At 39.8% G+C, this 13210-nt stretch overlaps 1 protein-coding gene across 7 annotated transcripts in view; it reads right to left on the bottom strand.

Annotated features, from left to right (window-relative positions):
- Positions 1 to 13210, bottom strand: part of DYNC1I1 (dynein cytoplasmic 1 intermediate chain 1) — a 190660-nt gene that overhangs the window by 144127 nt on the left and 33323 nt on the right. For all 7 annotated transcript variants that reach the window (XM_030492458.1, XM_030492475.1, XM_030492494.1 and 4 more), the window contains 2 exons: positions 6911 to 6970; positions 2797 to 2912 (listed from right to left, as the gene is read on the bottom strand). In XM_030492458.1, the coding sequence (XP_030348318.1) occupies positions 2797 to 2912; positions 6911 to 6970 (176 nt within the window). The remainder of the gene's footprint in view (positions 1 to 2796; positions 2913 to 6910; positions 6971 to 13210) is intronic.

Here is a 13210-nt window from a genome sequence, read left to right as displayed (position 1 = left end):
TTTTATAAACTTTGGTGGGGAATAGCCATTTCCACAAAGGCCTATATCCACTGAGCTCCAGAACAGCAATAGGTCTAAGGCATCTCAGAGTATCTTTCTTTCTAGAGAACTAATGTGCAGAAAAATGTGCAGATACCGACATTTCAAAAAAGCTGCAGAACTTTGGAGGGACTCAAAGTCCTCTTTCAGGGGCTTAATTGTACAGGAAAGACCTTTCCAACCAGTGCTGTATCCCTTCATTCGTTGTCTTCCAAACCAGAAGCAAGCGTGTAACAATCTCATCCTGAAATTCTGCATTTTGACATTTCCATTGTCCAAGGCAGGCAGCAAAGACTGAACTCTGAACACGCACACTCATCTAAGAAAATAAGGGGTTTCTTTTTTTTCTTTTCTCAAACTCCAAGGTTTCAGTATCTGAATAGCTGATCACATACCCATAGTAATGGCTGAACAATTTATTTTGAAAATATAATGGTTATATTTTATCACATGAATGCATAGGAACAGCATAGAGACTTCTCCTCAAAACGGTTCTCCCAAGGAATTCCCCTCTGTTTGCTGTTCATGTTTAGAGTGACAGTATGAAGGGCTCAGCATTCATAAGAAGGCATAGGAGATTGAAAACCTGACAATTCATTTCCATCTGACCTGGGAGACAAAAATGGCTGAGCTTATTTACCCCCTAGAGAGTTTCAATTAAATACCACTTCGATGGATTCACCAAACTTTCCTGACTTTCCTTTACTGATGCAGGGCCATGTTCATGTCCAAGTTAATGTTATTCTCTAGCAACAGATTGGAAAAGAAATATAAGTTAAACTTTCTTTCCCCCATACATCCGAGGGAAGTGATAGGTGATATTATCTCTGTGTCTAAATATTAAAACTTCCCTTTAGCTGATGTTTTTTACTTGACTGTGATGACACAGAGAGTATGAAAGATAATAAATTCAGTCACCAAAACCACCATTTGTCCTTTCCCATCAGAGGTTTGGCCTCGGCAGTTTAAAGTCCATGACATGAAGTATCCAAGTCCATGTCTTAAGATCATGTTGGCACTTGTATTTTTTCATACAAGTGAGGAACAAGAGCTTCCTCTGTGTTGGGAGAACCAAGATAAGCCATGTCGTCCTCTGTGCTTGCTGTCCTGACTGCCGGGCTCCATGGCAGCACACTGTTTGGGGTTTTTTTTAACATTAGGGGTAGGACATAGTCCTCTTATTTATTCCAGAAATGGATTTTGCATTAATTGAAGAGTTCCTTGGAAAAAAAGCAAGAACTTATTAGAAGATGTTGCTTTCCCAAGAGAGGTTGGAGAGGTTAGCCTGTTCACAAGGGCATGTCAGCTAATGAGTGCTGGAGTTGAAGGCCTGAGGCACATCGAAGCCATGTCTTCAGCTCCCCATATCTATAGGCTTTTGTACTGGATAAAGGCCCCGTGCAGGGAGGAAGGGCATCCTCTCCATCTGATCTAACAATGACTTCATGGTAATGCCGCAGAGTTGAGCACCTACTGGTCTCTATCCAGGAAGTCAAGGCCTCAGGAGAAAACCTCATCTTCTTGAGGGTTCAGCAGCCCTCAGAGAGACGAGTAGATGTGAACTGGATTGAACTAGGGAGCCTTCTAAGGCAGCCTCTCCCGCCAAGAAGGCAAAGCTGTCAGGACATGCTGCTCAAGAAGCAGCATCCAAGCAACAAGGTTGCCTATGCTTGAAGTCACTATTTCAGACAACAGATGACTAGGGTAAACTTGTGATCTGGGACAGTAGGATCTGTGTATCTAGCTCAGCAGTTTTCATTTGTGGTTTCTTGAAGGCAGACCTGGTAATCCAGTAGCAGAAAAAAAGCAGGCTATGTTTATCACTATATCATCCCTGAGAGCAACTTATATTTAGAAAGATTTACTCACACACCTTTTGCAACCTACTTGATTCTTCTTCTGTGTGGAGCCTGGTGAGTTCTATACTATCTGCTGCAGGAAAGCAGTGAATTGTCAAACTTTCCTTTTGTTGTTAACAGAAAAAATTGCAGTCAAGACTGCCTTCAGTTTTACTTCTGCTACTTGTTTTGTAATAGTGTGTAAATTACATCAGGCTAATGAACAGTTTTACATTAAGTTTAAATGGTTTCAACTCACCTGCAATCAGTGTTCTGCAATACAACACTGGCAAGTATGTAGTCTAAGGAAAAAAGAGAACAGCACTCCCCTACTAACTACTCCACGTATTTACTTGTCAAGGAGAAAGCCAAACAGCTAACAAACAGCTCCATGAGTATAGATAATATATTTGTCAACAGAGAGAAAGCAGGACTGTCCACATCAAAGTATCTAAGCCTCTTTTTTCAGCACATAGATCTAAACTGTAACTTCTAAGACTCACCTACTAGAGTGGGACATAATTACACTGACCGAATATCTGAAGGCAACTTTCCATCACTGCCTTTTTACAAAGCACAGAAAATAACTTCCTTGAGAAAGCAAGAAAATTGGAATAAAGCACTGTTTTAATTATATTCATAATGATTTATTTGAAAATATGTTCTCATTAAACTGCTATCTAAGCACAACCCATTGTAAGACAGAAGCAGTTTGGTTCCACCTGACTTTAAAGTCATTATTATAATTATTCTCACCAGAACAGTTATTAATCACATAAACAATACCCTCTTGCAGAAAATATGTGATAAGTAGCTATATTATGATTTATTATTATTTTTCTTACATTCTTTAACTCTTACTTGAATAGTTATTTTTTATGAAAATTTATTCTGAAAAAAATAATAATAATACTCTTACCTTCAGATTGATGTGTGGCAAGAGGTGTCTGTGTCTCCTTGGAGTATGATACCACCTCCCGAGGTAAGAAATCAACCTGGGTAATCTTTGACACGCCTAGTTTGTGCAGCCTGCGTCTAAGATGGAATACATTACATCAAAAGGTTAGTCATGTTAAATGTAAATCAGCAGCAGGAACAAGAGTGTTTACTTTTATGAACTGGATAAAAAAAAATACTTCAATGTTTGCTAGGATGAAACACAATACACTATGCATGAGAAGTACCTAACTGCAGTGAACAAAATTAACCTAGGAACCACTTGCCATAATAGAGTTACTGAACCTCTAGATCATGCTGCTGAGAGGGATTGTAAATGGGAGAGAGAAATGACCTGCTTGTGCCCCTTGTAACAACAAAAATCTCCTTCATACCATCATTACTACAATTTTCTGCCTGCTCAAGAGTTAGTCCTCAGTCCGAGATACACAATAGTGGAAAGGACAGAGTGAGTGTAAACCAGGCTGGATTAGGACTGTCAGATGTTCACCTGAGAGCAATAATAGAGCCTTTAATTGGCAAGGTAGGTAATTTCCATAAAAAGGGAGATTCTCCATTCCACAGCAGTCATTAGTAGTGGAATTGGTATAGGTTTATGATTAGTAGAATCCTAATGCAAAGGTTGGAGAGGAGCTCCAAGACGCAGCTGGAACAGGGCAAGTATAGCTTTCTTTTTCTACTCCTTTCCTTACTTTAAATAATCCATACAAAACAAATCAGTAAAGCCAACTAACTGTGATTGGCTAAGGGAAAAAGAAGAAAGACAGCTGAACATAGTCATGAACACTCTTAGTCATACACAGTTCACCCAACAGTGTGGGGAAGAAGTCAATTTATTTCCTGACTACTATTTGACTATAGTGAGGGAAGAATAAACAAATTACTACTTTCAAGTGTTTTACTGGAAAAAATGCCAACTTTCAGCAAAGAGTATCTTATTATGTGCACATCCTCATTATCATGTGTACATCTTATGCACATAATAAACAAATCAACTATATAAGTCCTGTTGCCTACATCAACAATTGCAAGCATGCTTATACGTTTACGGGGAACAAATTCATGGATACAGTGTTTCTAAACTGCCGCGTCATAGAGAAAGCAGTTTGGAAAAGTAGGAAATTCATACACATTATCCATATCTGCTCTATTTTACAGACTGTCAGAGGAACAGAGGTCAAAGGGGTTTTGACCTAATTAATTTACAGTGGTTTAGGTATTCAATTAAGATTGATGTCTGTAAAGGAAATGGGTGTCTCAAAAGAAAATTGTTATCCCTGGTGACACCTACTGAATTCTTCAGCTGCATTAATACTACATCAGCTATATATTGCTATAATCTATCTTACTGGCTGAGTCAAGATGAATTCAAGCAGATTCAGCAGGTAATCAGTATAAATCAATTGTATCACATAATAAACCACTAGAACAGAAATAGTTGTTACAGCTCTGAGTCTTCTAAGACTCTTTTAACCATCTGTGACTTTGCCAACATGAAGAAAAGCTATGACTGTCTGAAAATCCTACAGAAAAAACTTCTACACCATTACCTGGGACAGAAAAACTTCTACAGCTTGTGTTAGACTTCACCTAACAAAATTTTTAGTAGCACTACATTTCTGTAGCTGCTTTAACTGAGGTTTTATGTGAATTCAAGCTTTGATAAATACTTCACCCCAGCAAAACCTTACGTGCTTTTCCCTCCTTCAGCACCAAATGTGCAACCTCTGTGGCCTACTTGTTCAGTTAGGCTTTCCTATGTAACCAGTCCCCTGCTGTCCCAGGCTACTGGTTCCATTTACCGAGATTCTTAAGCCTTCTGCATTGAAAGAGCTTCTTGACAGTGGTCTTGGTTAAGTACAATCTCTAATTAATTATGTGTCTAATCTGGGCCTAATTAGAGCCTCACCTAATTCTAACAAAAGTTTCACATGAGGTCACTCCATATCTCCTCAACTGCTTGAGGATGTGGAACATCAATTTTAAAAGACAGCTGGATTTAACTGCTAGTTGGGTTAACCTCTTTGTAGACTGCTAACCAAGAAGTGAGCTATATCCCAGAGCACTGTGCTGAGAAAATGTGTAGAATTTTTCACCTAAAACGTTTCTAACTCAGGAATTGCTGGTGCCTGTACAAATGCCTGGTGTCACCCATATCCTGATAATTACTAGTAAAGACAGGGAGATCTTTCTTCATCTGAAGGAATGTGTTCTTTTAGTTCTTTTTTGCCCCTGTTAAGGAACCTGTAATGGTTCTTGTGTAACTAAAAGTTGGCCTAGCCCTTGGTCCCAATCAGTTAGGGACAACTGGAGCATCCTATCTGGACTCTGCCAAATATGGATTGTAATGTCCTAGTCTGTAGTTCTTTTTAGGGCAGCACTAAACTGTCTATTGCTTTCGCATCCCCATTTTTCATCTGAGGTGCTCACAATTCTTATAATTTACAGTTTGTTGAATATTCATCCTGGAGAGCACATAAGCTTTGAAGAATTTCTTTCAAAACTGCCTATGGGGTGTCATTAGGACTGTAACTAAAGTCCATGCATTAAAATTGATTCCTCTGTCTGTAGGTACCAGAAGAAAGATGTATGTGCTAGAATTGCTTTGCTACACACATAATTTAATTGCTGAATGCAGGATTTCTTTTGCATTGGTATTTTTATTTTTTAACCTAGTCTCATGACACCAGGGGAAAGTCTGGTCCTTTCTCTAATTCTGCCTTGGCTTTGAAGACAGCTTTCTTTCAAAAGGGGTAGGACTTCTGTTACAGGGTATACCTGTGGATTTACTCCTTGGCATGCTGCTTTGCTGTCTTTGCACTGACTGCTCAACACAGGATTATCTTGCTGCAAGTCAAATAAAGGAACTTGCCTTGCATAGCTGTTTGAGGAGCCTTGCTCCTGGGAGTGCTCATCTTTTAATTCAAACTACTGGGAAAGGGCTGCTGAGGTTTCTAAAAGGTTTCTGTGTATTAAAACAGCTCAAACAACTCTACCTTTTTGGTTTGGTCCAGGTAAAGTTCTAGAAGTTATATCTATTTGAAGGCACACTCAGGTGAAAATTACACACATTCCTAACAGTTCTGGTTGTGAAGAAACCCTGTTTAGAAAGCTGTCTGGATACTTTCCACTCAGTCTGATCTTTCCTGGTGAATAGCACTAACATCCCTAACTGCATCTGGGAGCACTGTCGATTAGTAGCTAAAGGGAAGTTGTTGTTTTTCTTATAGAATGGTGAATGAATTTCACATGAACCAGTAAAAGCATAAGACGCTTGACAGCGGACTCAGAGAGGCAAGCTTTTAAGTTCATAGGTAGAGTAATTTCTTCAACATAGAGATTTGGTTTTACCTATGACTCAAGTTCTGAAGCATGTGAGGGACTTCCACCTATCCTTTTTAGGGGAACAGTTTATTCTAACTACCTCTGCAGGTAGGCATTTATAAATTATTTAACTATTTTTTTCAGATGCTTGGGATAGAGAAGTTCCATCCCAAACTAGAAAATACTAATTTATCTATCTCTAGTACAATTTAAAAAAAACTTGATTGGACTGAACTCAAGACGGCAATTACTCTTGGAGTATGATCATATTTAAGTGCACAATTATAAGCACATATACAGCTCCTAAGGAAAAAGGGGAAATTGTTATTACATGTGGGAATAGCATAACTATGGCAGACAGGAAGGAAGGGGAAAAGTAGCTTGCAAATGATTCAGAGAGAAAAGTCTGAATCAACAGGTACAAACGAGACCAATGTAACTGTACATGCACATAAGTGCCGCAATAATAACATTTCATCTTTAATGAAATAGTTATTTATATTGTGTTTCAGGCAACAGAAAGAGCAGCTTATCTTTTCACGAGCTTCTTTAAATAGTTGTTTTTTTCCCACAAAGATGGCTTTGCTGAAGCTTCTTATTGATTAAACTAAAAAAAAGGAAACTTAAATTATGGTCTTTTTGAGCCAACAAAGCAAATGAAAATCACATAAAACCAGCTCAACTGGGAAGCATTTTCAACATAATTATTGCAAAGAAATGACAAACGAGTAACAAAAAGAGCTGACATATACCCAAGTTCAGAGTCAGACTGGAGCTGCAGCACTGAGGGGTCTGTGTCCCATTGCAAGGTCCTAGGGTGATAATCAGCCGTGCAGCACAAGGGGGAAGGGGAAAAAAGAACACACAGAATTAACTGAAAGGATGAACAAAACCCCGTTTCATTAGTTACATGCTCTATGTAGTACGTTCAACCTCCAAGTGCAAGGGGCAGCCACAGTATGTTAAACAAGGTTTGTATGTCAAACTTTGACAGGGCAGTCAATTTATTAAAATTACAATTTATTGGTAAAAAAAGGGAAGAAGCCGTGATTCCTTTCAAATATTAATGCAACTTTTTTTTTTTCTTTTCCAGAAAGATTTCTAACTCTCTAACTACTGTTGATGCATTCACAATATTCTGTAAAATCTGCAGGCACAATTTATTGTAATTGTGTTTTTATTATAAGGTGTAATTGCCACGAATTCCACTGAAGAGTCTAGCCCTCTGCATGGTAAGCCATCCTGTAAAACAGTGCTCTGGGCACGAACGTCACATAGTGCATATGCCAACAAATGGCATACTGACACAAGATTGACATATTCTGGATGCATCTGGGACAAATAAACAAATTCTTCTTCTTTTCCTCCAGGTAAAATTTCTGGGGAAGAGGGGAATGATACATCTGGGGAAACCAGATCTATGACAGTCTCTTAATAATGGACTGATGTCATATGAGACTGTCACCAAATGTATGAATGTTCCAGAGGTGTATTCTGAAGTGATGTTCCTTGCATTGCAGTGCAACTTGCCATTGAAACATTTTGCAAACACTCACAGAGCCTTTCTGGAGTCCTGTGAAATACTTATAAACCCTTTAGTTTAAAAATACACAAACTGACATATTGAGGCCAATGTTTCCAAAAGTGCCCACTCATTCCCTGGCTCTCAATTTTACTTTAACTCTCTTGGGAAGCCACATCTATGCAAGAAAACTGCCAGAATCTGTGACAGAATCAGGAATACAAGTTTGGCTCCTGATTACCTTTTCCAGTAGTATGAACACTAGATTATGCATTGCTCTCACTATCAGAGGCCAAAGCAAATGAAAACTCTCCTGCACTAAAGCGAGCAAGTCATGCAGACACGCTGATAGTCCTCAGAATTAAAAACGCCCCTTATTTCTTCTGAATAAAAATTTTGAGGATGTGGAGAACATAATATTATCAGATTCAGCCAAAACCAGCCATGTAACCAGTCATACCCAATTTACACAAGCCTTTCTGCAACAATAGCAACCTCTCCCAATGAATCATGCATCTAAACTAGCAAGTTATTGAATTATGGTAGAAATAGATCTCTTAAAGCCATATAATTATGCTACTTCCTGTGCTTAGTAAACTCACCTATTCTATTACCAGTGTTAACTCACTCTCTGGAGAGACAGGCAAGGGCATGTGCTGCATGTGCTGCACTCTGTTGTGTCAGAGTGAAAGAGAACCAATCTCAATACCCTGTATGTACAAAAGTAATGAAGAATTGTAATTCGAAGGTGCTTTCTCATGCAGCATAGGGGCACTTATTCTCCTCAACTTCTTATGATCCATAGTGATGTGTATTGGCATGAAAGACTTTACAGCGATACAGAAAGGATTCTCCAGAAAGGGTCAGAGACGGAGCAACACTGTAATAAAGAACAGATTTTTTCCTTGTAACTTAACTGTAGCTCAAGTACAGTGCAAAGTGGACATAAGGATCTGAATGCCTGATGCAAGGCAAAGGCATCAGTGACTAATGCATTATAGGTACTCCATTAAAAATGCTATCTGTGTGAAAATTACTCTTGTAATGTCACCAAGGTCAGTAGCGTATATTGGGACTTGCTATGTAAACGCCAGTTCGGGGCCATCATTTATTACATGCAGACCATAAATTTGAACAGCAATTCTCCATGACTCCCGAGTACACCTGTTTTCAACAGTTTTAGTGCATCTGCAAAATATTTCCTACATTTGTGCTCCAGATGCTAATTGTTCTCTCTGCATCATTGTGTTACCACTTGCAAAGGCTTGAAAAATAGATAAGGAAGCAATCTGCTGTGTTGTCATCTCAAGCTTGGCTGAGCAATGTTATTACAGAAAATGAGGCTGCAGGTAGCAGATCTTCAGGTATCAAGTCTCCTGCCCTAGGAGATACAGAATGCAAGCGGTTACGCTTACACACTGGAGGCTGGAGAGCACAGGGAGTGACTATGTGTTTCAAGAAAGAATATTGATTTGCCCTTTGCCTCTGCCTGACACCTGAAGAATGTCTGCAGATCAAAGTGAAAGTGAGTGAACAGCAAAGATGTAACCTGGACCTGCAGTTTAGCCAGTTTCCATGGCAATAACACTGGAGAAGAAATAGGTTCTTTGAGGATTAGCAACCAAAAGACAATGTTGAATAGCCTGTGCTGTCATCCAGACTAGGAAATTAAAGGTAATCTGTTTGTGATGAGCAGACATAATATATGACATTCCTTGATTGTCTGGATGAGCACCACAGTTATGCTTGCTCTCCTATGGACAGTTCTCAGTAGGGATTGTGAAATGCCATTGGATCTCAGTGAAAAAGTGGTGCCGATCTTTTTCAAACCTAATGCAGGAGTTCTTTCTCCAGAGAGTTCTTCAGGAAGAAAAGGATTAGCTGCTGTTCCTCTTTTTAACTTTCTTCTTCATAAAACTGAAATTAGCTTTGGGACTTCTAGTCACCCAAAGACAGGGGTAGATGGAATAACATTACAGACCCTGAAGACAAGTGCATGGCATAGGAGAAAGAACTGCTTGACCGGTAGCTCAGCAGTTAGACAGATATGCTCTGACTATGGGCGCTTTCGGAAAGCACGAGCTGAAAGTCCCTCTAAATGGATTCAGTGGATTTTGGCACAGATCTTTATAGAAGAGATACAAAGTATTTTACTTCAACATTTTTACAGCCAAAAGCCTGGAAAAGTAGTGCTTCCTTGCACTTTCTGGTCCTTCCACAGCAATCCTGCAGACCATCTGAGCTGAGCCTCCTCCAGTGGGGAAAGCAAGCGCATGTGGCATGGGAAGGGACCCTGGAAACTCACTGAGCGTGAGCAGCATGATCCAGACCGAGCTGATCAGCCTGTTCCCACCACCCGCACAGCACAGATATCGCTTTAATCAGAACTACCCAACAGTGTTTCAAAGCTGGTTGCTCTATCAGTCTCCCACATAATGCCAAACAATAGCCCTGCTATCAATCTTCCTTTTACACATGTGGTGCACAATGGCTGCCCTTGGCTGACTGTACAGTAAAAAGCTGTAACTATTATCAAACAACAGATTGTTCTAAGGCAGCATGAAGGGAATGAGGCCTTCTAGATCATGCATTAAGTAGACAAGGTATTTAGGACAGTATTAATGCTGGTGCTGTTTCAGCTTTTAGTACTGAAGAAGTACCAGACAATTTTGACACAATGCATCTTTTTTCTCCAGTCAGTAGGGGAATAACCTACAGAAAGAAACCCATGGGAGAAAGAGACCCAGATGTCGTACATTTATTAAAGCATTGGAAGGTAAAGCAACTTATTAGATTTTTCTGAATTCCTGCCCAAAGCCTTAGGGAGATATTCAGAGCACAGTTTTAGGAGGACAGAGGCCATGGCAAAATTTGAGGCTGGAGGTGAAAGAATCTGAACAGAAGCATTCCCTTTTCTGTATTATTATTACCATGGAAAACCAGGCACTGTGCCATCTGTTACGATGGCCTGTGGAACCTTACTTCCAGAAGATTTTATTCTGATTGCATAATGTCAATTATGTAGGTTAAAAATGTGGAAAAGACTAAAATAAATAAACTAAAATTAAAATAAAATACTTGAACTCTTTTGTAATGTTCTCAATCTCAGAATGCATTAATGAACCATGGAGCCTGTCATCTAAAACCATCTGGAATCCATGAGAACTTCTCAGCTGATTTAAGCAACTTTGGGTCTGGCCTCAGTGACAGTATATGAAACACATAAGGCATCAGTGCCAATACATATACTTATTAAGTCACCATCATAAAATGATATTTAATATCTGGAATCATGGTCAGAACGCAGTACAGCTTGGGTCTGGTAAGTAAGTGCCCCAATCCAACAGTTTTCATTCAACTAGTGTGCAACATGCTGGCAGCTTAGTTCTGACTTTGCCTTTTTGAAGCTAAAATCAAATACTCCCTCATCTGTTGCTGATGCTGCAGAACATGTGTTCTGCATGACTTCTTTTTTCCTCCCACTCTCCCTTCCTAGGTCAAAGCATCCAGGCCTGGAAATCCACACTTTTGGAAAAGGCTACTCACAGCAACAAAAGCCAACCCTGCTTTCCCAAGGAGCCTCTTGCAGGGTAGGAATGTCTTTGCAGCATTGCAAATCACACCTTCAAGCAGAACTGGAGGAAAGCAAACACCACATTCTGGCATCTCCTGTCACCAGGAGCTGTTGTGCTTCAGGACCAGGAGAAAATCACACTGACAGTGTACTGAGTCTTGAGGTACCTGCTGAACTGAGATATCTGTATGTGTCCCAAATGAAACACCATTAGACCTGACGGGTCCCAAACCCAGCATCTTCCCTTGCAGCAATGTCCTAAAATGACCCTTTGTGTGGGAAATATGCCGCTTCTATGCCCTTCTAACCCTAAATTGCAGCGAAGGAGTGTGTCATGACTCCACAGATTAAGCTACGCTGAGGTTTTCAGAGATCGAAGGCCAATCCCATTAAGCAGAGTGTAGATTGTTACTTAACTGAAACAGAGAGACCAGAAATGGAGTGTCTCACCCAGGGCATATGGACTCACCCACAGCATATGAAGTCTCACAGCACCTTTGCTTACCAGAGTAATGCTTCTAAAATGATGTCAATGTGACTAGTCTCATTTTCCCCATCTGTGATAGTAGGGGGTCCTGACTTTGCAGTGGGTATTTATACTGTCTTCTGACACTTAAATCAACTGCTCCAACAGTGAAACAGGTCTCCATGGGCTCTCTGCATACAAACAGACAGATGGGAGATTGCTTCATGCAGCAGTTCTGAGCACCCAACTTAAACTCCAGCTGTGAGGAGGTTGTCCACAAAGAATGTGGGGGTGGGACTGCCTAAGTAACTTGGGTGAGTTACTTGGGAGGGTAAGTAAAGAAGATGGAGCTAGACTCTTCTTGCTGGTGCTCAGTGACAGGACAAGAGGCATTGGACACAAACTGAGCAAAGGAAATTCCACTTAAACATATGAAAAAACTTCTGTACTGTGAGGGTTTTCAAACATCAGAACAGGTTGACCAGGGAGCTTGTGGAGTCTCCATCCTTTCAGAGACTCAAAACCCAACTGGAGGCAGTCTGAGCAACCTGCTCTAAGGCGACCCTGCACAGGGAAGGTTGACTAGATGATCTCCAGAGGTGCCTTCCCCCTTCAGCCTCTCCCGGTTGTGTGATTCTGTGCTCTCCCTTTCATCTCCCTGCTAGCACCTGATGAAGAGCCAAGGGCCTATCTATCTGCATTGACAGGAGAGGGACTTGAGAGCCTGCCAGCTTCAGACTGCTTCTTGCTTTCTTTTCTTCTAACTTCAAATGCAACTAGCAAAATAAGTAAATTAGGAAAAAAGAGCTAACCAAAAGCTGAATACTACGAAGAATAACAGGATTCTTGGTTTTGACTTTGATGCAACGAGGAGCCCTGTGCTTAAAATACAGGCTTGGGTCACAATTTCCAAAGATGGAAAATTGCTTGCATTAAGAACTGTGCACCTGCACATGGATGATACAGATTAAAACCAGATTCTACCCAACTCATATAGTCTTAAAAATAGTGAATGCAAAAACTGGGGGATACGAGACCTATTTTAAAATCACCAGTAGAATACAATGCTTAAGATGTATTCAAATGCCTTTTACAATATGATCTAAAATATTGTCACCAAATCTTGCCACTGAATTGCAATCCAGTATTATTTGCAATTTCAATATATAATCTGTCATGTATCTAAACTTTTTTTAACGTCTAAATATTGCCACAATGAATTTAAAGCTGCATCATTTTTAAATGACAAAATTTTAAAGAGTTCTACTAACTTTGTTCTGTCAGTTTCTCCAAAGCTCCCACTTTGCTGTTGATTAATGAGAAAATCTGAACTAAGAAACTGTTCATGAGAAATTACTGCACATTTAAAAATACATATTTGTGTACAGATAAGCTGCTTGGTTTTATTCCTTTCCTTCTAGGCTTTTATAATCTTAATTTTCTCCACTATAATTTTCACTTTCCGATATCTGTTGTATCTTTGAAATGCG

This window comes from Strigops habroptila, chromosome 1 (assembly GCF_004027225.2).
Source record: "Strigops habroptila isolate Jane chromosome 1, bStrHab1.2.pri, whole genome shotgun sequence".
In the NCBI taxonomy this organism is placed as follows: Eukaryota; Metazoa; Chordata; class Aves; order Psittaciformes; family Psittacidae; genus Strigops; species Strigops habroptila.
This window is presented reverse-complemented; position numbering and strand designations above follow the sequence as displayed.